The sequence below is a fragment of the Filicampus tigris genome, chromosome 9 (assembly GCF_054856515.1).
Source record: "Filicampus tigris isolate MCC_2025a chromosome 9, RoL_Ftig_1.0, whole genome shotgun sequence".
Classification (NCBI taxonomy): Eukaryota; Metazoa; Chordata; class Actinopteri; order Syngnathiformes; family Syngnathidae; genus Filicampus; species Filicampus tigris.
The window spans coordinates 3,121,980-3,148,004 of NC_141225.1; the positions used below are offsets into that span (position 1 = coordinate 3,121,980).

At 38.8% G+C, this 26,025-nt stretch overlaps 1 protein-coding gene across 2 annotated transcripts in view; it reads right to left on the minus strand.

The window, feature by feature from the left end:
* Positions 1-26,025, minus strand: part of LOC147141662 (receptor-type tyrosine-protein phosphatase gamma-like) — a 458,048-nt gene that overhangs the window by 168,944 nt on the left and 263,079 nt on the right. Inside the window, exons 1-3 of one of the 2 annotated variants that reach the window (XM_086039820.1) lie at positions 21,150-21,236; positions 17,939-18,121; positions 14,779-14,927 (exon numbers count right to left, since the gene is read on the minus strand). In XM_086039820.1, the coding sequence (XP_085895946.1) occupies positions 14,779-14,927; positions 17,939-18,026 (237 nt within the window). In that variant the 5' untranslated portion in view covers positions 18,027-18,121; positions 21,150-21,236. Of the gene's footprint in view, positions 1-14,778; positions 14,928-17,938; positions 18,122-21,149; positions 21,237-26,025 lie in introns of those variants that run through there. The other variant, XM_086039819.1, reaches the window with a different exon arrangement.

Below are 26,025 nucleotides of genomic sequence, written 5' to 3' on the forward strand. Positions count from 1 at the left end.
TTGCAATTGTTCATTTTATGTTTCATATACTATATAAGATACTTATTTTCAATTATATTCCAATTCATGCCTTTTAAGTGTGAATGTGGTTATTTTGAAGCAGTCTAATATAAGGTATTATGCTGAACTTTGTTATAGTTATACCAGCCTAATGGGCTGTATTGCTATATTATATTTAAGTTCAATGTTAGGAATTGAATGTTAAAGTGTAGATTTATATATTAAGGTAGTAAATTTGTTGTATATTATATAATAGTGAGTAATTCTCTGCACATTTTGTGTAGACTGCTTTTTGTTGAGGCTTCTCTGGAACCGGATTCCATTTGCCCTGGTGCCTGGATCTTCAGCCCCTCATTTCATCTCTGCTCATCGCTGCCACCGCTCCCTTGGACATCTTGAGTAGAACACTAAGTATTAAAGGGGCGGTAGGACTAGGGATGGGAATTTCAACTAATTTGCCCGCCGACTATTCTCAAATTTGATTTGCGACTAGTCGACTAGTCTATAAGCAAGGAAACTTGAAATTTAATACATATTGAATTCAAAGTTTACAATGCAAATGCTTTGTGTATTTAGGGGCTATTTTAGCCCAAACAGTCAGGACAGTTTGTTAATTTAAATTCTATTGATGTAACAGCAACTGACTGAATAAAGGTGAACAATTGAAAGAGAAATACATTTCTGATACATTTGCCAATGCAATGCATGGCATTTATTATGAATAATGTAATGAGTAATGGTACCGACTCCCAGCAGGGTCTCATTCGCCAGCATCATGTTAGCGGCATTATCATGCACACAGGCGACAACTTTATTTTCTAGTGCCCATGTACCCATCACACTACGCAGGTGAGCAGCCAAGTTTTCTGCTGTGTGTCTTTTCTCCAAGGCGCATGTCTGAAGCACACAGCAGCGGAGATGTCCTTCGTACACATAATGACACATTATAGTCATGTAAAATTCGGTGGCTATGGACGTCCATCCGTCTGTAGTTATGGCCACATACAGTAGCTGACCCGCTCAAACGCTCGTAGCATCTCCTCCTTTATTTGGTTATGGTAACTCTCGAGTTGGGGCGTGATTGTTTTGCGACTTAGCACCGTGTACTCAGGCTCGATATACAGCATTAATTTTTCGAACCCTTTGCCCTCAACAAAGAAAGCGGCAGCATATTGCGGGCAGTCATTTCACAAATTAGTTGGGTAATCTTTGCTGTGCGGTGAGCATCACAGCGCCTGGAACAAACGCTCTCATGCTCGTCTGCCTGGCCCACTGGGCCCGGCTCCGCCATTATCGACCTGTAGGTTCAGCATAAACTCGCTTACAACTACTCTACCGGAGCGCTGAGAAACCACATCCAAAGGAAACACCTCGATGTGCGAAACGGTGCTGTATTTTTTTCGTGGTAGCTTCGACATCTTCAGAATTTACTTTTCTAAATATTATTCCCAAAACTTAGTGTCCCCGCCCCCTACTATGTGTTCGTGTGGGCGGGGGCGAGGGGAGCAATTCTCTCTCTTGGTGCTCAGCTTGTTGACAGAAGCAGAGGCGTGAGGAACAAGATGCGTGATATTTAATGCAGTGTTTAACCGACTAATAAAATACAAAACGTTTAATAAATCGTACCGGTTAAACGGATTAAACGACTAGTCGTGCACATCCCTAGGTAGGACAATATCATTTCTTTTTTGAGTGCACTCAGAGGGTGTATTATACATTTTGTTTGAACTTTGGACTTATTTGAATATGTATTGTTTTTCCTGTTTGTTTTCTTTCCTGTGATCTCAGAAGTACTGTCATTGTTGGATTTTTTTCTGATTGTGAGTGGAATATTTGAATATATTTACTATTTCTAAACTCGAACATAATTTTGGTGTGTTTTCATTTGAGGTGGAATCTCTGTCTTACTATATGACCAGTCACAACCAACCTCCTCATCGGACCTAGACTTAGATAACCCTAACCTTAGACTACAAGAACTGTCATAGGCAGTCCAACTGTTAGTAGTGTTACAGGAGCAAAAATACATACTGTACATTACACCACTTTCACACTTTACTTTGAACAGTGTTGTATCGTGGGAAAGCGTACAGATCTGATCGAGTGTATCAAAATCAGGTGATAGTTACCATTTTACGCAAAAGCACTGATCGACTGCAATATCTTAATTTGCGTGATCTATCAATGACGTCATTGATTGGATTCGTGAAATAAGACAATAAAACAAACACAACCTCTTCATTCTGTGCTGCCATAATGTTTACAGTATGTGCCCCTGAAAGGTAATCTATTTTTCACCTTGCTGGGTGTCTTGAGCAGAATTCCTTTGCGCTGGGAGACGGAAGTGCCCTCAACCATACAGTCACAAAGTAATAGCGTTTGTGTATTTTATGTACCGGTAAAAAGTCAGAAAACCATTTGATTTACATCAAAACAAGAAGTAGCTACACTATGTGTGTTATTTATTTAATTTGACCACCTCTTTAATTCAAAATAGCTGTCATCACTCCACGTAAGTTACGTGAACTTCCGGCCACGCACATTCAGCCAATCACAGATGTAGCCAGCAGGCAGGCGTCTTGTTTGAACAAATAGCACCATTGTTGACAAGATGCACTGTCACCTATCATGAGAATCAATATACTCTACAGGACATTATATTTTTGTAATATTATTACAGTTACACGTTACAATGTCGGGACCACAAAATTAAACGCAAAAAGGTCCATAAACCTAAGAAAAAAGCAGCATTTAGAATTGTGAGTAATAATAATAATAATCATCATTTAAACCTTTGTTCATAACATGCTGGTCTTTTGGTGATCCTGAGAGCCAAAAAGAACTGCAGGTTCTAGAATGTTGTGGAATGCCCTACTCATGGAAATTGGATTTGTTACCTCAGTAGAAATGTTTAAAACACGACTATAGACTTATTTTTATACTCTTGTATTTAGTTAAACTACATTTAGGCCTGTTTGACGGCCGCTTCTTCTCTCCCCCCGGCCCCGTAGAGGGGGCTAGGTGACGATGACCGAATCCAATGCAGTTTTATGGATTCTGTACTGACTCACGGGGACAAGATGTGAGGTGGGCCACGTCCTCGGAGGCGTTGCTATGGAGATTTCTGCATTGACCAACCGGGCCGGGTTTTGAGGAGGACCCACTCTCCGGAAGTGTCTTCCTGCAGCACTTCATCTTATTAAATTGACTTTCAAGCTGTTCTAGTTAACATTGTACTGTATAGCATCACGTTATGTGTTAATTGATGCCCACTCTGCATCCTTTGCAGCCTGGTCATCCTGGAAGCGATATTCCCCACCATCTGTGGTCCCTTCTCAAGGTTTCTCATTTTTCCCCGGATGGGGTAGTGTGATTGTCTTGAACTTTTTTTGTGATTAAGGGCTATATAAATCAATTTGGCTTGACTTGACCAACAATTATACTTCATCTATGTATCACTGTTATTTGTTAGACCAATTGTCAATTATATTGCAATACATTAAAATATTATTGATAATAGGAACACATACTGGAAATTTAAACTTTTTGTTCCAATGTGTGTAAATTGATTTGAGTATGTTGATAACTGACACAACCAGTCACAACAAAAAATGGAAACAAAAAATAGCACAGTATTATATTTTATTAAAAATAATAAAATGTAAAAATAATACAGTAAACATGCTGTCAACAAACAGCATTGTAAAAAAATAAATGAATAAGAGTATTTTAACTCCGGTTTCCTCCCACATTCCAAAAACATGCATGGTAAGTTGATTGGATACTCTAAATTGCCCCTAGGTGTGATTGTGAGTGCGGATGTTTGTCTCTGTGTGCCCTGCGATTGGCTGGCAACCAGTTCAGGGTGTCCCCCGCCTACTGCCCAAAGACAGCTGGGATAGGCTCCAGCACGCCCCGCGACCCTTGTGAGGAGAAGCGGTACAGATAATGGATGGATGGATGGATGGAGTATTTTACTGGATTACCAAAAATTACATTATTGTACTGGCAGTAGTGGTCTCATAAAATACAGTACTGTACTCAATAATTAAAATTACAATAACAAACTGGATATACATTTACAGTATTATACTGGAAATGATAAGTGCTGTAACATACAGTAGAAAGGAAAACAAATTGTAATTTTCACAGTAATGCAATCGGAGATTCTGTATGAATTAAAGGGATTATGATGAAGCAGGTTGCTGAATGTGCTTCATGGTGCTCTATAATCTTATTCTCCTCATTATATTATTGTTTCAAAAAGGTCGCATCCATCCATTCATTATCCAAACACATTTATACACAGCTATATGCTATTTCCTTTGACTAAGAATAAATGTGAGCACAGACAAAGCCTACTTCAATGCCTTAATATGAAATTATCCTTCTAATGTCAGACAAAATGTTTCTTGCGTGATGTTCAAATTGATGAATAAGAAATAATGACATGACATTCAAGACATATTTGATATTCCCAACGGCATATCTTTCATTCTTCCTCTGTCATCCACGTGTTCATCAAGTTCACTGCTGTTTACTCACTATCAGAGCCTATTTGCGCCAAGCTATTGACAATAGTCAAATATCAACACACACATTTGCTGTTAAACCAATCAGCTAAAAGCAAAAACAATTCAAGAAACAAATGCAGCAATGGAAGATTCATTTTCAGTTTTGTTGCTGCAGCCATTTCATAAGTGAGAGAGTGTATTTTTTAGAATATATTATGTTGACCAAATGAAATATTTGAGAGAAAAAATATGTTCAAAGGTCATGAAAATGTCTTGTGCGCAACTGGACGAAGAAACAGTTTAAGAATGTTTGAACCGTTAAAAGAAAAACGTCAATGACAACAGCAACATTGCCAATCACATGACAATTTTAAACGAGGTGTGTTCCCCCCAATCGCCCCCCCTCCCCCTCCACGCACGCACATACACACCCACATACGGTGAGGCACTCCAGCTGAAGATATTGTGTGATAGATGTGCTTGGCATATCAAAGAGACTATTACAGTTTAAAACAGCAGGTATGGGAATAGTAAGTCCCTACTTCATCATGCCATTCAAGGGCCCCATTATGCTACAATTACTAAATGGCTAAATCATACATCATTCATCGGGAAAACTTGCGCAAACCCCTCTTACTCCCACCTCCCACTGGAAAAAAAAAAGAACAAGCGAAGAAAATAAAATGAATTCAGTACTGTAGTTGAATAGAGACATTTAACTTTCTGAATGAAAATATGGAAGGAAAAATAATGGAAGGTTAGAACATAAAGATGCCTGTTAGGTTCAGCGAAGAATCAAAATTGCTTAAATATGTGAATGTGAGTGTGTACAGTTGTTTGTCTATACGTGGCCTATGATTGGCTGGGAAAAATCCCAGCTGGGATAGACTCCAGCTCACTCTACAACACTAATGACGACGGGCAGTATAGAAAATAAATGGGTCAATGGTAGCGTCAAAGGTAAATTCAGACAAAGTTCGGCTGAGTTAGACATTTGATAATCAATGACAGACTGGTTTATTTTCCCGAGAAAATATGAATTTGAGCTTGCATGCATTCAATCCATCTGGGTAAACCACATCACACAAAGACTGAATTGAGGTCAGTTGACAAGGGAAAGCTACCGGTATATTACACAACTTTTTACAAGTGGGATTTAGTGTTACATCACTTTTTTGCAGTCTTCTAACCCTATCCTATCAAATGTTTTTTCTTGAATTCATGTTACAGAAAAAAAATAAAAAATAGGCTCTAAACCGTTTTCTCTGACCAATGGAATTATGTAGATAAGACAAGATAAGGTAATCTAAGAAAAGAAGAGACTTTGGGGACAGGGGGCTACCACTGATGTTGTGGTGCCTTGATAACGCTCTGTCACTAGCAGTGCATTTCGGACCTGGACCTTTCAGTGGGGATTTAAGTGACCTAATTCATCGGTCCCCAACTACCGCTCCATAGCCCGGTTAGTGGGTATATATGTTGACATCATGACCTTTGAACTGTGAGACGGATGTGCTTAAGAGCCAGCCACCGTGCGGCCATCTGAAATATGATTGGTTAAAAATAAATAAATAATTGCCATTGTTTATAGTGCTTATGTGCCGTACGCCAACACTCAGTATTCTGAAGGCCTTGGGCACATTACACTGACATGGCAACACAAAGAAGCTGAAACCTGATTGGACAATATATATAATTAAATTTTATGTAAATTGTTGGGATAAGCGGTATCGATAATGGATGGATGTAAATGTATGACAGGTGCATGTGAAAGAGCTTAGGCCAGAAGAGAAGGCCTTGAAGGACTTGACTGCAGGTCACTCCTCTGTGCAGAGATGTTTTTGTCTGTGGCTGAGCACCCTGCATACCCCACTGTGTTGCACTGTGTGAGGATAATCTGCATTTTTAACGATTCCACAGGTGTTGGCTGTCCAGCTGAGGTTCTCTAACATGACACTGCCTGGAATGCTAAATGTGCTCACCCTCTCATTGCGGTCAGCAGGAATATATATGGCTGCCGGCTACAGATCAGAATCCAAACCCTTCTTCTTCTTTTTGAGAACCGGTTCCAGGCAATTTGAATTTTAGGATTCGTTTCTTTGCTTGCGTGTGTCATGATTTTGGTTCTGTTGTTGTTTTTTTCTGTTTGCAGTCCGGCTGGAGTGGAGGGCTAATTCTGATTCTGCATTTTTGGGATCCGCAACCCACACTACAGTAGCATAGTAGGCCTAAGTGTTCATGAAAAATCTGCGGCAGAGGTTTCAACAATCATTATTATTATCATCCATCCATTATCTGAACCGCTTATCCCCACGAGGGTCGCGAGCGTGCTGGAGCCTATTCCAGCTGTCATCTCGCAAGGTCCACCATGAACAGGTTGCCAGCCAATTGCAGGGCTCCACTCAAACATTGTTTGTCAAACATTTTCTAGGAATATCAAACTGCTAGTGTTAAAGGCAAAGTGTGTAAAATGCACTTGCAATCTAGTGATGAACTATTAGAATGCAACGACTTAAGTTTGAAGCGCGTACTCAGTACGGTGTCTCAGAGAGGCCACACTTGGCAAGCCTACTACCAATTACTTCAGCAGAGGCGCAAGCAAAATGTCATCACAAACAACCTCTGGTATTTCCTCAAGTGATGAAGTAAGTGTATTGCATTTGTTACACATGCTGTAGTCACTGATCCAGCAAATTTGTCATGTCATCTTCCAAACCGCTTATCCTATACAGGGTCGCGGGGAATTGCTGGAGCCTATCCCAGCCGTCAATGGGCGAAGGCAGACTACACCCCGAACTGGTCGCCAGCCAGTCGCAGGGCACACATAGACACTGTCACTGAGCGGGAATCGATCCCACGCTGCCCGCACACAACTCAGGCGTGTGTACCACTACACTATCAGCGGACATCAGCAAATTTGTGATGGGGTGATTTGTCTCCTTCAGGTATCCGCAGCAGAAAGATGGCGACGAAACATGTCAGTCTCCTGTAAGGTGAGGCGCAGGCCATGTAATACAATTAGCAATTACTAGACCTATGATTATTTAAAGAAATGTACATTGATGTAATAGAATATGTATTTTTACATGTTATTGAAATTAATAGTGGGGTTTTAAAATGAATGAACATTGAAAATCCAAAATGTCTACACACTGTCCCTTAAAAAAAAATTTTCAATTAAAATGTATTTCACATAAAAGTTAAATAAAAAAATATCAAAGTATTAAATATTTAAACAGGCTGCATGCATGGCTACAAGTAAAAATCCCCACTCTGTCCAAAACTTCAATGATTATTTCATGTACCACAAGAGAGCCCTGTGTACTGCACTTTCAGAATTGCTGGCATAAAGAGACACGTTAGTCCAACAGCAGTTCCGCTAGCGATTTGTTTGAATTTATTCTTATAAATTGTTAGCTATATTAATGGTTTCTTTCCAAAATGTGTTCTATAAATAAAAGAAGTAAAGATAAGTGAAAATGATAGCTTTAAAGGAGTCAACCCAAACATTTTTTTTTCAAGAATATGTTCTATGCAAGCCCACTAGTTGAAAAAAGGCATTCTGATATATATTGCATTTGTGGAATAGGAGTTAATCCACTCGTTTTTAGCCACCACTGGGGCCAGCCATTTTGTCACTTCTGTCAACTGAAAATGACTACCAATCACGGCTCAGCTTCAGAAAACGGGTAATTTTCAGTTGACAGAAGTGACAAAATGGCTGCCTTCCCGAGATGGCTAAAACCGGGTGGATTTTGCTGCTTAACTCATATTCCACAAATGCAATATTAATCTGAATGGCGTGTTTCAACTAGTGGGCCTGTTGGGAACATATTCTTGAACAAAATTTGGGTTGATTTCCCCTTTAAGGAAAAGTAATTGTATACAGTTAGTATTCCCGCCTACGGAAATTCACTCACTCGGAAAAACAATGTATGCATTACATTTTCTACTCCTATATTACATTAACGATTGATTACTGACAACGGAAGTTCCGGTATCCGGAACCCGGAACCAATAGCGAAGCCCGCAGTAGCGCAAACTCAAGCAGTTCCACTTCCAACTTCCCACTCGATACCATGGAAAAGGTTTGACCGCTCCGCCATCATCGGATCCAAAACGGCGACATATAAGTTACTTCATTGGCATGCGTTTTACTGAAATTGCGAAAGATTTTTAAATTTATTCGTTTACATTTTCGTCTGTAGTTCATGGCATCCAAACGAAGAAATGCATTCAATTATGCAAAGCTGGACACAAAGTAAAAAACATCCAGGAGACACTTGGAAAAAATCTACTAAGTCTGAGAAAAGTCAACATTAAAATACAGTACAGTTTACTCTGCAGTACTGTACTGCATTGGTGTTACAGTATTTTTTTCAACAGTTTTTGGACCATTTTTGTTCCACTGTACTGTATTTTCTTCATATACCTGTACTTTATAGTGCAGTTTTTGTTCAATAAAAATTGTATTATTATTATATTGCTTGTGTTGTTAACTTGTTGCACATGTATTTTGTTAACATACTTGCACGTTTATACAGGACATGTAGCGTAGTCGTTTCCCACATGAGGAAATTCCGTTAAGGAAAGATTGGACAATGCAAATATGATTCCTTACTAGAGAATACTTACTTATTATATTACATGGATATAAAATAAACTGTATTGGGTTATAAGCTATTGTCCATATTTAAGAGTGCTGTCGTAACCCGCTAGAAGAGTATTGTGAGTCTGAACCTCTGGAGAAATTTGCATCGACCAACCAAGCCTGGTATTGAGGTGGACCCACTACTCCTGGGGTGTCATCCTGCAGCGCTTCATCTTATTAAATGGACTCTCATGCTGCTCTCGTTAACGTTGTACAGCACAGCATTATGTGTTAAATGTTGCCTTGCTCGGCATCCATTGCAGCCTGCTCATTCTGGAGGGGGGATTCCTCCCATATGTGTATGTGTGTGTGTGTGTGTGTGTGTGTGTGTGAGTGTATATATATATATATATATATATATATATATATATATATATATATATATATATATATATATATATATATGATGGGCACTTTACCCTATTTTGCTGGTCCGTCCTCCGTCTGCGACCTGAGCACCCTTCCATCATCGCCGTCATCATCCCTCCGTCCTTATTAATAAAAATACTCATCTCCGATCTGTCCGTCCTCATCCTTTTAACCCATTGAGGCCTAAAGCGCCTTTCTCAACAGCTCCCCAAAACCTAAGGTCACCTTTGGAATTATCCTTGAAAACCTGAAGTTCTCCCAGAAATTCAACACTTACAAAATGATTAATATCTCACTCCCTGTAGTAGACAGAAACATAATTCCAAAAGAATTAAAGAGCTTAGACATGTGGCTTTCACACAGGCGGAATTTATTATTATTTACTGTTTCAATCACAGATGTAAAAAATAATGTGTCAGTGCAAGAGAAGCACTATTTTAATAAAAAAAAAATGGAGTGGTGATTACCATCCTCTATTCTGTTACAAAGACGTCAATATCGTCATTGCCTACAAACCATATCATATCACGTTCGACTGGTTCTACTGGTCGTGCGCATCGTCTATATAGCACTTCCATTACTTTACTTACTTGAATCAGAGCTCCCGGCGATCGACAGCGTCCGGCATTAGCCTACCTACGGCTCGAAAAAATTCCACGACATCCTCCGCGGTCTCGCGACATCGTCACGTGTATATTCTGATGGATTAAGTTGGCTAAGGGACTGAGAATTGGATAAAAAAGGACAGTGACGTACCCGCTGTGCCGGCTTGAAAGGTAAAATGACGCAACAGCACTCCCGGCTCTAGAAAAGTGGTTATGCGCTGCCGGGCTTAATGGGTTAAAGTGCTTCTGTCCGTACATTTGGTCCGTTAGTCCCCCTCCCCGATTGCCCCCCACCCCGAAAAGGTGCCCATCCATGACGCCGTAAGAGAGATGCTAATGGCAGAGGTTTCATAATTAATATTAACATTATTTAAAGCTTATTATCTGGCTGGCTGGCTGGCTGGCTGGGAGTATCGCGAGTGGATTAAATTGTTCACAAATGTATCAATATCAACCAAAATAGAATTCAGCTGCCAACACAACCACTGTCGGGCACCAGACTACAGAGCCCACCAGGGGACATCACGAGAATATTTAACATTGCTTTAAAACATAATATTATTGCGTTTTATTGCTAAACATTTGCATGATTACGCAATACGTTTTCAGTTTCTATTGCATTATTTCATAAAAATAATTAATGCACAAGAATGCATTGTTATTTTAGGAGGATAACGAAAGACTTGCTCTTCCAGCTCGTAGCTTTTAGTGTACGGCGGCGCTGGCATGAGTGTGAATGATAGTTTGAAGAGTTTTTTATGCCCAGACAAGGACATACTTTGCATGCAAAGGAATAAGGTATGTAATAAATGTTTAGAGAGCACGGAGGGTCGAGGACGGAAGGGTATCAAGGTCAGGAACGGAGGACGGACCGGCAAAAAAAGGGTAAAGTGCCCAGCTTTGTACACACACACACACACACACACACTCACCCCCCACCTCCCACACACACACGCATACACACATACAAATACCTTCGAGGGATTTTTATTTTCTTCTAAGATTACACTGGCTGCTATCTATGTCTGTTGTCCACAAAGTGTTCATGTATTGAGGTGTGTGTGATGTATGCATGCATGTGTGTTTGTATATTAGTTTTTCATTCGTCCTCTGCAGAGATAGCATTGTTATTTGTAGTAGGCAGGCAATAAAGTTGAACCAAGAGCCAAACAGCAATCCCACCCTGCTTCCATATGACAGATGGAACTGTGGCAATATGAAACTGCATCAGAGGCCACACTTACAGTTGATTTTATTTTCATTATTATTAAACTTGTGTCTTAAAGTGTAAAAGTGTAATAAAGCAGTGTTTCTATTACAAACAATGTATCAATGCCCAGAACATACTGAACTGTTGTATCTCTCAAATTTGTTTGAGGTTGATTCAACATCAATAAACTCACATGTGTGAATCTTACATACAATATATTCTTGTTTGAAAAATATAATGTGTGCAATCTAAAAGTGTCTTTTTTTTTATGTAAGTGGTGCTGTGATGGTCACATCAACTCTTCTTTTGTGATGCAAAGCTACCCATTGGCATATGGAAGAAAAAGGTTATCCTTTGTTGTCTATGCAGAAATGTTTTATTGTTTAACACTTTATTATGTTGTCATGTCAGATTTATTGAGAACTCTTAATTTCATATAATAAATATTCTAATATCAATATTTTTTTTATATCTTGTGCAGCCCTAGTAGGGCGTGTGATGCGTTTCCATCTTTGCGTGCATAGACGATGCAAATGTGCAGTAGCTCCTCTTCACTACAAGAGATAGCTATCTTGTGTCTCGAGCTGATGTGAACTTATGGTTCTTTTTTTTTTTTTTACTGCTTTAACTTACTTCTAAGCGTATGCAGTTTACACTATGCTAAATGCATCAATGTAAAAAAAAAAACTGAGCAAAATAACTTTCAAAATCAAGTAAAAAACTTCTTGATTTCTGTAGTGCCCCATTTTATTTTTTTTTTTTAATTTTCTTACTACTCATTATAATGCCTCAAGGAGAAATTCAAGTCACAATCTAGTGTATGGTTGTACTGCACACCAAACAGAGAACAGATCTCACATATGCAGGCATGCAAGCAGAGATGTCGGAGTGAAAGGGGCGCACAATACAGGCAGTCCTCGTATTACGATGTACGCGACCTACGACGTTTCGATTTGACGACGCCCGTGCCTCCTCCTCCATTTTATCCCCAGCACCATAGTGACTACATTTACATGCAGTCAATATTCGGGTTAAAATCAAAATTCAGATTTCTGAAACATTCTGAATATCGCGTTTACATGATTGAGCGGACAGGGTTCCTCCGGTATTTGAATAACCCACTGCGTACAGTGTGTATTTGAGGCGGTTGCGCGACCATCACCGTACTTCCGCATACAAGCACTTCCTGTACTACAAAGACCAGTGTTCCTTGCGGTTGTGCATGCGCAGAGTGTCTCGAACGTGTCCGTGCGCGCCGGCAGTATCTTTGCCTTTTTCGCCCTCCTCTCGTCCTTCTCCACCCACTTCTCAGCAGTAATGCTAAGTACAGCATCTTATGTTTTTCTTTTAATGTAATTTTGTTTTTTTTTTATACAAAGTATTTTGCCGTAAATTTCGATGTTAACGGTGAAATCAGACATATGCCGAAATTCAGGTTACATCGCCAGTGTAGGAACGCAACTCCTTCGTAAAATGAGGACTCCCTGTAGTGTTACACCTCTTAAGATGGGGTGTTAGTACAATAGGCAGGAAACAGACTAGCATGTTCCAACAACTAGTTGTAATTTTTTTTCCCATTTCTATTCATTTGTGAAACTTACTCATCAAAAAAGTTCAAAACCCCAATGTCATGATACCTTGTTTATTGTTGTTTGGATTACATTGGGTACATTAGGCTTTGTTTCCAACTGTTCTTGTCAGCCCGGTCCCTTGCATAAAACAATCAGCCCCGTCCAACCACTCGTGTCTTGTTCAGGTGTTCCCCGTCCTGTCATTTTGCTTGTATTTAGTTCCCTGGTTTCTTTCAGTTCATTGTTTGTTGTTACTGATAGTTGAGCTCATCCCAACTGCGAGCCAAACGCAGGGTACAAAGACAAAAAAACGTGAATGCTCACATTCACACTTATGGACAATGAGTCTTCAATTAACCTAACATGAATGTTTTGAGGAAAGTAGGAGGAAGACAGAGTAGGGAGAAAAAGGGAGGAGAAAAAAAAACACAGGAAAGCCAGAGCCAAGATTCAAACCTCAAAACAATGAGGCAGATGTGGTAACCACTGTCTCACCTTGCTGCCCAGAATATTATGTATTAAATGAGGGATTAAAGTTCTAATTAATATAATACTATGTAGCAACCAGTGTTGGGGGTAATGCGTTACAAAAGTAACGCAGTACAGTAATACATTACATTTAGGCAGTAACGAAGTAATTTCCGATTATAATCCGATTTTTTTTGTAATATTATTACAGTTACTGAGTCGGGTAACGCGTTACAAATTTCGGGACTATAATACATATGTTGATGTTGGGAACTTTGTCCCCATGTCGTAAAAGAAAATTAGAACTAACTGAACTTTCAATTATTATAAATATAAAAAATAATAATGAAAAAGGAAAAAACATTTAGTCAGGTCAGTTTTGATTTCAATACATATTTTTGCTTTTATTACACATGCCCTGTCTGTGTGTTTCTATCTATCTATCTATCTATCTATCTATCTATCCATCCATCCATCCATCCATCCATCCATCCATCCATCCATCCATCCATCCATCCATCCATCCATCCATCCATCCATCCATCCATCCATCCATCCATCCATCCATCCATCCATCTATCTATCTATCTTGTTAGACCAATTATCGATTATATGTTGTGCATCACTATTATTTGTGTGTCAATGGCAAATGGACTGTCACTTGTATAGCGCTTTCCTACCTTTGGTACTCAAAGCGCTTTACACTGAACCTCATCTACCTCCTGAGCAACTGGGGGTTCAGTATCTTGCTGAATTAATCCCCGATTTTTGAAAAAGTAACTTAAAAGTAACTTAAAATTGAGTAACACATTACTGTACAAATAGAGTAATATGTAACTAGTAATATGTGATACATTACATTTTTGAAGTAACTTGCCCAACACTGGTTGCAACATATAAAGGGGACTAGATCCCCTATCACGGCCAGTAAAAAAACACTATAAAACATTAAACACACATTTGATGTGAGAGCTGTTTTGGGGTGAGAAGCGAGAACTGTTTTATTGTTTTCAATTCAGAAAAGCATTTCCCCTCGAAATATTTTAGGATAGTGTCTGGCTGTGCATCTTTGTTTGTTTGTTTATATGTTCATCAATTTTTGTACCAATAAAAAATGGGGCTTTTACCTATTCACACCATACCATGATAGGAAGACAGATATTGTATTCATGATGTTACATGGTCTATTGTTCATCAACTGGTTACTTCCTTCCTTTTTATTTGTCAGTCTGTACTCTTTGTACCATGTAATGGGAAAGGCACCAAGGCAGAAAAAAGAAGCAATTGCAAGTGAATGAATGGAATGGCTTTAAAATTCAAATGCTTTGGTGCCGGACATGAGCTAGAAACTGTAAGTTAACACATGTGAAAGCGAGATAAATTTGTTTACCTCCACCGGGTAACGTCGACCCTTGATGCTATGCTCAGAGCCCTCTGATCCGTTGCTTGGCCCCCAGTGAAACTCCACTTTCTCTGCCTTAAATCTCCCCGGTAGGCCTGCTCCTCTTACAAAATAATCATCTTTGAGCATAATGGCCACTGGAGGAAAAGACACAGAGAAAATCAAGACATCATGAGTGAATGGAACAATACATTGCATACAGCTCCCTGAGAAACAACTGTACTTACAGTGTCTTGAATGGGCATTTATACGCATTGAACTTTTTCACAACTTCAGTGGTTGTTTTTAACTGATATTTTATATGATTCAACTACACAAAGTAGCGCATAATTGTGAAGGGGAACGGAAATGATACATAGTTTTCAAAATTTTAGGAAAAAAAAAAATCTGAAAAGTCTTTTGTGCATTTGTGTTGAGCCCGAGAGCCCTCTTTCTCTGCAATTAGAGCTGCAAGTCTCTTATAATATGTCTCGGCCAGCTTTTACACATCTAGAGACTGACATTCTTCTTTGCAGAAGCTCAAGCAATCTAAGCCTGCGATGGAGAGCGTCTGTGAACAGCAATTTTCAAGTCTTGAAATTTGGGACACATTCCATTTTGTTTGTAATACAAAAACATACACGCCACAACCTGATGTACTTTTTGAGGTTGGAAATTGCAAATAGCAACAATATCAGGACATTTTCATGGATGAAAGAACCAACCAAATGTAGTGAAAATGATGAAAATAACATGCAGTATGTAACATATTTTTATATTTAAATAGATTTTGGTCAACAAATGAACATACATGAACCATTATACAGTGTAACAAATGCTTTTTATGCTTCTACATATAAAAACAAATGAGTGCAATTATAGGAATATGATTTCAAGCTGATTTCATTTGTAATGGCAATAATTAAGGCGGTAACAAACTATACATTGCTCAATTCAAAATGGCTATAGGCAGCCTTTCAAGTGACTTTGTGTCAATTCAAACATTTTTATCCAGGTGTTGGACTGCTTGATGCTGCAGACATAGCAAAATTACAGTAATGATTGCATTGATCACTATTGTACTTTTTATGAAATATAAATCCTCAACTGAGCCACTGCAAAAGTGACTCACATGTATTTCATCAACTAATCTTCATCTGCAGTTGATGATCTTATCATTCCACGCCTCTTCAGCTTCTCTTCCAGATATTTCATATACAAACCTTCATCCATCCATTTTCAATATTGCTTGCCCATGCATGCGGTTCTATTGCATATTGAGAGCTCATCCTCAATTTATTGTTTCTTGATTTCCCACAAACTAGACCCAATCAAACAATCTTCAATTTAAATGATACATTTTTACATGTGACTAATTCATTTCCCTCATTTGCAGATGTGACACTTTAGGTTGAAAAGTTCATCAAACAATGAAATATTATCAGAATTTCAGTTTGCTGTGCTAAAGGATGTAGGTTTACCCATTTCCATCATAATGCTCAGTGGAGGTGATCCCTCTGCAGATAAAGCGCTCATCTGTCGTTTACAAATTGCAAGGTATGCATGCATTATTCATGCCAAAAGACAGGGACATTTGTCTTGTTAGCCATGCATTATGAAGAGGGGGAGAAGAACCTACATGCCATTTTTCTTTCACAGCTCTTGTTAGTGTTGCATTTTTACTGGGCTTTCAATATACTACAACACCACAACCGAATTTTTTTTCTTGTGTCGACTGTTTATCCAGAATTCTGAAATATAGTTGTTGTTTTTTTTTATAATGAAAATACACTAATTATATTCCTATTTCAGTGGTGCCTCTTTTTGACACAGGCAGCCCTGTTCTCCTTCCTAGCAACTAATAACAACTGTATATTGTAGCATTTCGTCGCTGTCCTGTGAAAAACAAGTCCATTTCATTTATTTATTTCTTTAAAGTTCATGTTAATGCGATGTTTATAACGCATCAACACATTAACCTATTAACGTAAAAATCAGAAAAATGGAAGAAAAAAAAACGGACATAAGTGTTTTTCAAAGGACAGCAATGATTTTAGACATTGTCAATCCAGTACTTACTCTCTTTGCATAAACAGCAGATTAAAGCAAATTAGATGATCTGTCAAGGGAAACATGGCACAGAATTGTATTTGAAAAGGATCATGTAATTTTGATAATGGAAACGAATGTATTAAATGTTAACATTTCTGCACCCGCACGGTTTCCTCTACTTCATCTTAAGAACAATATATATATATATATATATATATATATATATATATATATATATATATATATATATATATATATATATATATATATATATATATATTAGTATACTGTATAAAGTGAGAGATTGTTTACCCCTGTTACTGGAAAAATAACCCTTCAAGCATGCATCAAATTAAACTACTACTATGTTATACATGCCTTCTTTCTTTCCAGCTTTGTTGATGTGACACTTAAATAGGTAATAACATCCCTTAATTAAATTAGCATATAACCAACCAGAATATTACTGTAGTAGTGTGCCAATGTTCCTTTTCATTCCAACTTCTGTTTGTCGATTTTGTTCTTGTTGAACTGAACACCTCTTAACCAAGAAGATGAATATTGACCTGTGAAATGCCAGAGAAGATAGGAAATGTACTTTGACAGTGAGACTGGGAGAGAGGATACAAAAGCTATGTTGATGGAGGAGTTATGCAGGATGGGGCCAGGTTATGGGGGACTTTGTACTGTGGGTCTGTTGGAGGGTTTTGAATGATGGAGTGATGGAGAGTCAATTGAACTTGTTGAGGACACCGGTGAGGTTGTGGTTACAAGTGACTAAGCATGCAGAAGGGTTGTATTGGAGTGTATTTATTGTTTTTGAAAGCACAATGTGGAGGAGACTGATGCAGTGGTTCACACAGGAGGTAATGAAGGTATGTTTTTTTTTTCCCGCATACTGTCACATGTTCAATGTCACCTCACAATTTGTTCCTAAACATTGACCAATAATGTGGTGGAGCAAAACATCTGTCACTCCCTGACCAGCACACGCTAAACTTCACTTCAAAACTTCACTACCACTGTATGAAATAGGACCAACTGATTGACGTGGTGGGGCATTGTATTCCCTTTCTGAGTCTTAGAGAAACATGTTGCTTGTGTATGTTTACTGCACCTGTTTTTCCAGTGTTCTTCATAGACGTCTTATTTGAAGATTCAGTATCAAAGCCCTCCAATGTAATTTCCTGAAACTCAGTGGACATTTTAGCATCTTGGTCCACAATGTTGATCGGTGACTGGTTTTTCTCCTTACATTCTGGATAGGCTGATGCCCAGCCCTCATCTGGTCCATATATACCTGTGAAAAAAAGAAAGCAGGTGCTCATTAGGAGAGGGACACGCTGCGACACACTCGTCTTTTGAAGTATATTTCAAGCAGCATTTCAACACAAGAGCTTATCCACTAAAAGTAAGGCTGCCAAGTTGTCTGAATTAAAATGAGACATTGCTTCCAGAATAAACATCAAGTGCCTTAAACTGAGGCAGCTGCTGAAAAAGGAGAAACACCATCTGCATTTCTGTTATGTGGTTGAAAATGTTATTATCATAAAACAGCTGTGTTTTCCCTACTGTTTGGTTTCACTACACCGATAAAGTCTCTGATTAGGCACTGCTGACCTCCTTCTCAAGTACATTCCAGACAGCTAATGTGCAGTCGATGTCAGTCACAGTCTGAGCTGACAGGGGACACTAAAGATGTCAGACAATTCATGAGGATGCTGACAAGTTATATTTACATCTGAAGAGACTTTCTTTCCAGTGGAAAAGCTTGAGGCCAGAAGAGTAGTTGAGTCACTCTCAGGAGAGTTTTTGAAAAAGGATACATTTTCTGGGAAAGCCACAGCTAAAATGTCAAGGAGCCCATCTTCATTTGACACCAGGGTGTTTAATACTGTAGCCCTGCCAATAAGGTTAGAGTCTGGCTCCTTGCCTTTTATCAGGATTAGGGGGGATATACTATGAACATCTGACACTATAAAAGCCACCAAGAGCATTTTGGGCCATCTTATTCCCAACCACATCATAATTTCTCCATCAGAAGCTCCACCTTAATGAATTCATTATCTTAAACTCTTATTATTTTCTTTTGGGGGTGGACATTCTCACAACCGACATGTAGATCTAAGAACATGAAATACACTTCAAAATGTTTGTGTAAAAGATCACTGTCTTCATTTGTCTGTTTGCTGTTAGCATTCCTCCTTTGAATTTCTGGCAGTGAATCCTACAATATATTTCTCTGATGGTGGCCAAAAGATCATTGTCTACATTTAATTGAGAACTGGCTTAGTGAGCATCACATTGCTTGCACCAGCTGTTCAACACGCAGGGGGAAGTCTACAAATTGGAAACGTCAGCTGAAAATGATGTGAGCTCGCTGTGAATTTCTTTGTGTGTCTGCTCACCCACATTGACTCACACTTCGTGCACCCCACTTGCTCTAATCTCTGGCCCCTAATTGAAAGCAATACTGGGCTCTTGGGCTCCTAAATGAATTTGTCTATGATTACTCATGCCCTGGCATATTGAGAGCACTGCGTAATGCCTATTTCATTGAATTAGGTAGCATCCTGTTACCCTTCCTCTTTCCTCAATCTCCGTCCTTGCCCTGGGGTGTGTATTGATTGAGATGGTTTTAGCTTTCGAATAAAGCTAGTATTACCTGTGACAGCAGCTGCTTGGACAGCAGATGAAATACAGGTTTGAGAAACAGGAAGTGATTGGTTATTGACTTAACAAAAAAGGAGATAACTCCCGGAGTGGTAATCTAAACACTACACTGAGCTAACGACTAAAAGGCCACAGGAACTTTACCCGAAACTAGGAACAATTCACAAGCTTTGCATGTTCACACAAGACCCGTTGGCACGGGCGCGCCATAGGGGGTGTGCCCACCCACAAAGATGCTATAACAACAATAAACATTCATAATAAACATTATTATTATTAATATTAATAATAATAGCTATTTTTGTGCAGTGAAATAATAATTTTGAGTTGCTTATCACAAAAGTTAAAAGATATATAAAGAAACAGTGATGTGATTTCAATCTTCATAAGCTTTATAGTGAGTGCCTCTGTAGAGAGAAAAATGCCATCACCATAAAATCTGTAATAATTGGGTGGTCATTCTAATATTTTCAGCGGTTGATGTGAGCATAATTAGTGTCAACAAATGTTGGTGACTACTGATTGCAGTTTTCAGACATCAGGCGTCATTTATTTTCCAACTCGTCTGGACTGTCGTTGTGTGTCACAGTAATGCAATATACATTAGTGTCGGCAACTAAAGAGCTATTTGAACCCGTTTCATAAAATAAACCACAGGAGCCACGAACTCTTTGGACATCTAAAATTACCGAATTTCTTTTCCTTTTTCTCTTAATTTCCACTGCAGAAACCCACTGAACCGGGTGGCCCGTTTGAAACGAGATGTCAGTGCATTCGCCATATTGGATGTGGCTATTATTTGCCATAAAAATTTGCAATTTTGTTGTATAATTGGGATAGAATGACAGAATGCAATCAAAAGCAGTATTAATCCAGTGAGTTCTTCCTTGATGATACATCTCCAAGGACCAAGTGAATAAGGCATCTTCACAAATAACTTCACTTTTCCACAACCAATACGGCTGTGGCATTGACATACTCAAGATGTTGTCTATGTAGCCATCCATTATCCAAGCCATTTATCCTCATGAGGGTCGCGGGCGTGCTGGAACTGTAGGTGAGCTGCACCCAGAACTGGTTGCCAGCCAGTGGCGTCTATCTATACATATTGTAAATGTTTTTGATGATAATAGCTGCCAGCGGACACCATTCAATACTAGGAGTGCTACATGAATACAGTATATCCAAATATATGGGCAAAAGTAAGTGCTGTCCGTAGGTTATTAATAATACCCCTGTAGGTCTGGTTCACACTATAAGAACTCTTCAAAACATAAATCAGTTTTCTACAGCATCCTATCCTGTTCAGGGTTGTAAAAGCTGGAAACTATCCCTAGCTGACTTCAGGTGAAAGTAGACTCCACCCTGGACTGTCATGTCATGTCATCTTCCACACCGCTTTCCCTGTACAGGGTCACGGGTAGGTGCTGGAGCCTGTGCCAGCTGACTTTGGGCGAAAGGCAGACTACACCCTGAACTGGTTGCCAGCCAGTCCCACACAGAGACACCGTCATTGAGCGGGAACCGATCCCACGCTGCCCACACACAACTCAGGCGACTCCACCCTGGACTGGTCAATCGTCTATCACATGGAAAGACAACAATTTACGCATACACCCACACCGTCACTCAGTGGAAACGAAAACCTATATTACCTGCATCAAAGTCAGGAAAGTGATCTCACCAAAAGTTCTGATTGAGGATCGGTTCATCCACCAAGCAACACTGAATCTAACTAGTGCTGTGATCACCATCACATATTGATGAAATATAGTGCTGTGGTTGCTAATCTGCAAGGACATTGGTTTTGGAACCTGACTACTGTCAATGTGCCCTTGAGCAAGGCATCAACCTTGACTCGCCTGAGTTCAAGCAGTGCATCAATGTTTGCGCACTTCGTCACTCATACACGTCTCTCCTTGCATGCCTGCACTGTGTGATCTGGTTCTCTGTGTTATGTGCAACATAACTGCACAAAGTAACAGTTTTTACATCAGGGAAATTGTATTTAATTGTAGTAGTAATAATCAGTGTTGCGGGTAAAGCATTATAAAGGGAATATATATGAGCCATTCTGCCGAATTGGTTGAAATTGCTGTCCCACAATGAAAATCAAATTTTAAAAAACAATGAAGTGTTCAAACCTTGCATATTTTGTAATATCTTGTTATGATCTATTTTGCCACAAGGCACTAATTGAGATCCTATTAAACTGAATGTATAAAAAGTCATCTTTTATATGTCACTTCCTATTGTGAGGTGGCTGTCCCAATCTCTAACTCCTAAATTTCAATTCATGAAAAAAAAATGTAGAAGATTTTTGCCAATTTAAAAAATACTTTACTTTAATAGAACATTTTGGTTGCTTTTAAATGTATGGTGAAATATTTACATTGATTTTGTAGATTTTGTTCAAATTAGAAATTTTTATGTAAAAAACCTGTCCCAACCTTTCATGTCACTACTGAAACGCAAAGAATATTTGTCTGTAGGTAGGGCTTGGTTTTAGCCACATCCCCAGAAATTTCACCAGTAAGAGAAATTACCTTCATGTTCATCACTGGGCACATGGCGAGTAATTAGTTGACAGCATTATTAAGTTATGTGCCCTCCAAAGTCTGAAAATCAGCATGTGGTTTTTAGGACCGTCACTACCGAACACCTCATTTCGGCAATAAAATGAGCACTTTTGATTTTAATGCAACATGGACTGTTTTCTATATCTGTACATATGCTCAAAACTGTCTGTGGTAGCCACGTTGTGCCTAGCATTGTTGAGTATTGTCAACAACTATCATAAAACGAAACGAAAAATGGCATATAAATTTTGATTTATTCCGGAAAAAGTCATATTAAATTCTGTTAAAAATTCATTTTGATTGGTTTTGATTTCAAAACCATATATATTAATTTATAAAAAAATACTCTGTAGAGGCGGGAATGGAAAAAAAATATGAATCGGCTTGTAGAATTATTTTCATTCTTCTGTAATTGTGTGTTTCCGTAGTGACACATTTTAGGGACAGGCAAGATATTAGGGAAAAGCTAGAAAATACGATTTGAAAATTGACTGTACGTTTACTATATTTGTACCCCTTAGATATGGTTCAACATGAATACAATAAAAGTTTTTCTGAAATAAAATACACATTTCACACATTTTTCAACTGAATTTGAACCAATTCAGTAGAATGGCCCATATATTGTTTATGTGGTAATGAAGTAATATAATGAGGTACTAATGACATTTTTGTTATATAATTATAATTACTGAGCACAGTAACACATTGCAATATCATAACGTTGGATACCAAAAAAAAGGCATGAAGAGAAAGCAACCCATTAAACCATTTACAATGTAAAATACAGAGCTGGGCAGTCCGTCCCTGGGCCGGACCAGTTGGACCCTTCGGCCAGGCCGTATGCCCATTTGTGACAAATTTTTAAAAATGGCTGGACTAAGCATGGCCGGAAATGGATTTTAGTCTGGCCCACTAATCGGCCCTCATGCGTTTGACGTGGTTGCGAGGCGGCCAAATTTCATCTCAGCCTACTCTGTGAAAGGCTTCTTTTTAGGCTTCTTTATACTTCCGCGTCGGCGCGAGCGACAACTGCCGCATTGATTCACGTGACTGACGCATTGTGCTGTTGGTGACAGGTCTGCAATACGCACCCATCAGGAATTGTTGCTGCTCTGATTGGTCCATTATGTTACATGTTGCAATGACATACAGTTTCCCACACAGAGAGGAGAGAGAGGATACAGAACGCAGCTCGTTGCTGCTGCAAAAGCAAACTAGTTTGGCAATAAAATTAAATGCATACAGTGGTACCTCTACTTACGAACGTCTCTTCATACAAAATGTTCAAGTTACGAAACGCCTCAACAGGAAAATATTGCCTCTAGTTACGAAAGAAATTTCAGGATACGAAAGGTAAAAGTATGGGCTGATACTTGCAGTATGGGCTGCTACTCGCAGCTCCGGGGTTTCCTGAACGCAAGATACTCATAGCTGCTCTTTCATTGGCTAGCCTCGCATCCTCCTGGCATCCCATTGGCTAAGAGGGACCTCTTGCGTATGTCTCCTTGTGTGTGGATAGTCAGGTAGATAGATAGATAGATGCAGCGCCCTCGTCATTCACCCCTCAGGCCTTGAGGTCTTCCGATAGTTTTACGCGAATTAGAAACGAGGAAAAGAAAAAAAAGAGAAAACTTTTTTTTGTCCATACAAACAAAGCAAGGGATAATAGCAAGGATTTGATCGATCTCGCCAAAGAATATGACCATAATGTATCGACAGTCGCCATGTTATTAAATCAGGTCTTTACAAAACGCCAGGCAAAAAGCACTTCTGAGAGAGAACATGAACCAAAGAGGGCAAAAAGCGATGAGGACAGCAATTAAAAGGTAAACGACCATCATTTTTATTCTTTACTCTATTCTTTGTTTTTTTACATTATGCAAAACTCTCATTTATTGTGCAATAATCTAATTGTAACATGTATTTGTTACATGTTTTGATGCATTTTTATGCTTTATAAAACATTTATGTCTGAATATTGGGGGGCTTGGAACAGATTAGGGCATTTACATGGAAAACGCGTCTCTACTTACAAAATTTTCTACTTAAGAAATTTATTTCAGAACCAATTAATTTCGTAATTAGAGGTACCACTGTAGTCTAGTCATCTCGGTCCATTTATGGTTGTAGCAGGCACGATGTCCATTGTCGCTGTCTTTTTGAAGCGACGTCCCCCAACTTGGAACCCAACTGTTTCAAAACAACTTGTGTCCGGGAGTACTGTATATTAAGCTGCACGCAGCACTCAAGTATGACGCTGGCACATCAAGGTGGAGTTCATGCACTTCATCAGGCGTCTTTTCTACTTCCGGAAATACGCCGTAGCAAACCTGCTGTGTATAGTGGTTTGCTGGTATTCTTTTATTTTGAAGGCTGTGAACGAAGGGAAGTGTGGAAAATAAATAAGTAACTTGTTGAATGCGACTTCTGGCCGTCTGTTGGACCCAAATAATTATATAATACGACAAAACCAACCCTGGGGCTCGTAATGGAAGTAAGCACACGCAGTTGGGTAAGTAGTAAAGTACTAGTGGCGCATTTTGAAGCGTGTCCACAGCGGGTTCGAATAGTAAATTAGCCAGCTAATGATCCTTAAAAAGCCTCTGCCGTTAGCATTTCTACCGCGGCGGCGTCAATCACGGACACTTTTTTTGGGCGGGGGGCTGGGAGGGCAGAACGGGGCGGGGGTTGATAATTTTTATGAAAAAGGGCGGGGGGTCGCGGCTGGAAGAGTACCCAGGTCAAGGGTGGAGGGTCGCGGCCGGACCAGCAAAAAAGAGTCAAGTGCCCAGTTCTGGTAAAATAGCTGAGCCAATCACCATAAGCAAATAATCAGGTATCATAGCTGAATAGGTATTCAAAATAATCTCTCATTAGAACACATTAATTACATTCACCATTCACCATGATGGTTTCATGAAATAAAATGAAAAACACATTCAAAAAACAAGCTGGGGAAAAAAAAACAACTAAGTAAAAAGCAGCATGTAGAGTTGGGAAGGATTAAGACTCATTCTTTTTTCGTATGATTTCAATGAATCGGCCTATAAACACAGTTTGCAAAATGGGGATCACTCTGATTGGCTGTTAGCTATCAATTGCAAATCAATTCATATCTATTTATCCATCCATCTATCCATCGCTTTTGTTAGACCATTTATCAATTATACTTCAATACATAAAAACATTCTTATTTATAACAGGAACACATATTGGCAACATAAACTTATCTTTCCCATGTGTGTAAATGAATTTGAGTATGTTGATAATTTTATTTATGGTGTACAGTCTGTGATTATTTATTTAGTGGACCAAATATTAAAAACAATATAAAAACACATCTCTTTATTAATACACAAATTAATCAAAGACAGTGATCTCCCACCATGTAGTTGAAATATTTAACATTATACCCCACACTGTATAGTTGAAGATCATAATTATAAATTAACTTTATCATCATGGTTACAAATTCCGCATTTTTCTTTTAAAATGTCAAAAGCATTAATAAAACATTTAATCTTTTTTTTTTTTTTTTAATTATTCGGTTGCTTATTAATCAACAGATGGTAATATTGTAAAGAAAGGTATTACTTTCAAATGCAAGTAACTAGTAATATGAATATATATTACATTTTGGAAGCAACTTGAGCAACACTTTTAATAATAGTATTATAAAGTAGTATTATTATGTGTTGTTTGTATGTAATGTTGAAGCAGACAGCCACGTCTGATCTGCAGGACGTGGGGGACTCAACAACGGCATTTAAACAATGAATTAAGCCCTCGTTCTGGAACGCCAGATAGAGGAGACCGTGATCTGGGCTGAAGTTTAGAAGGCTAATATTAGTTTATGCGGAATGGAATGGATGGATATGATTTTAGACTAGCTAATATGTGGCTATAAGCCGGAAATTTAAAAAAAAAAAATGTCTGTACTTGTTAGTAT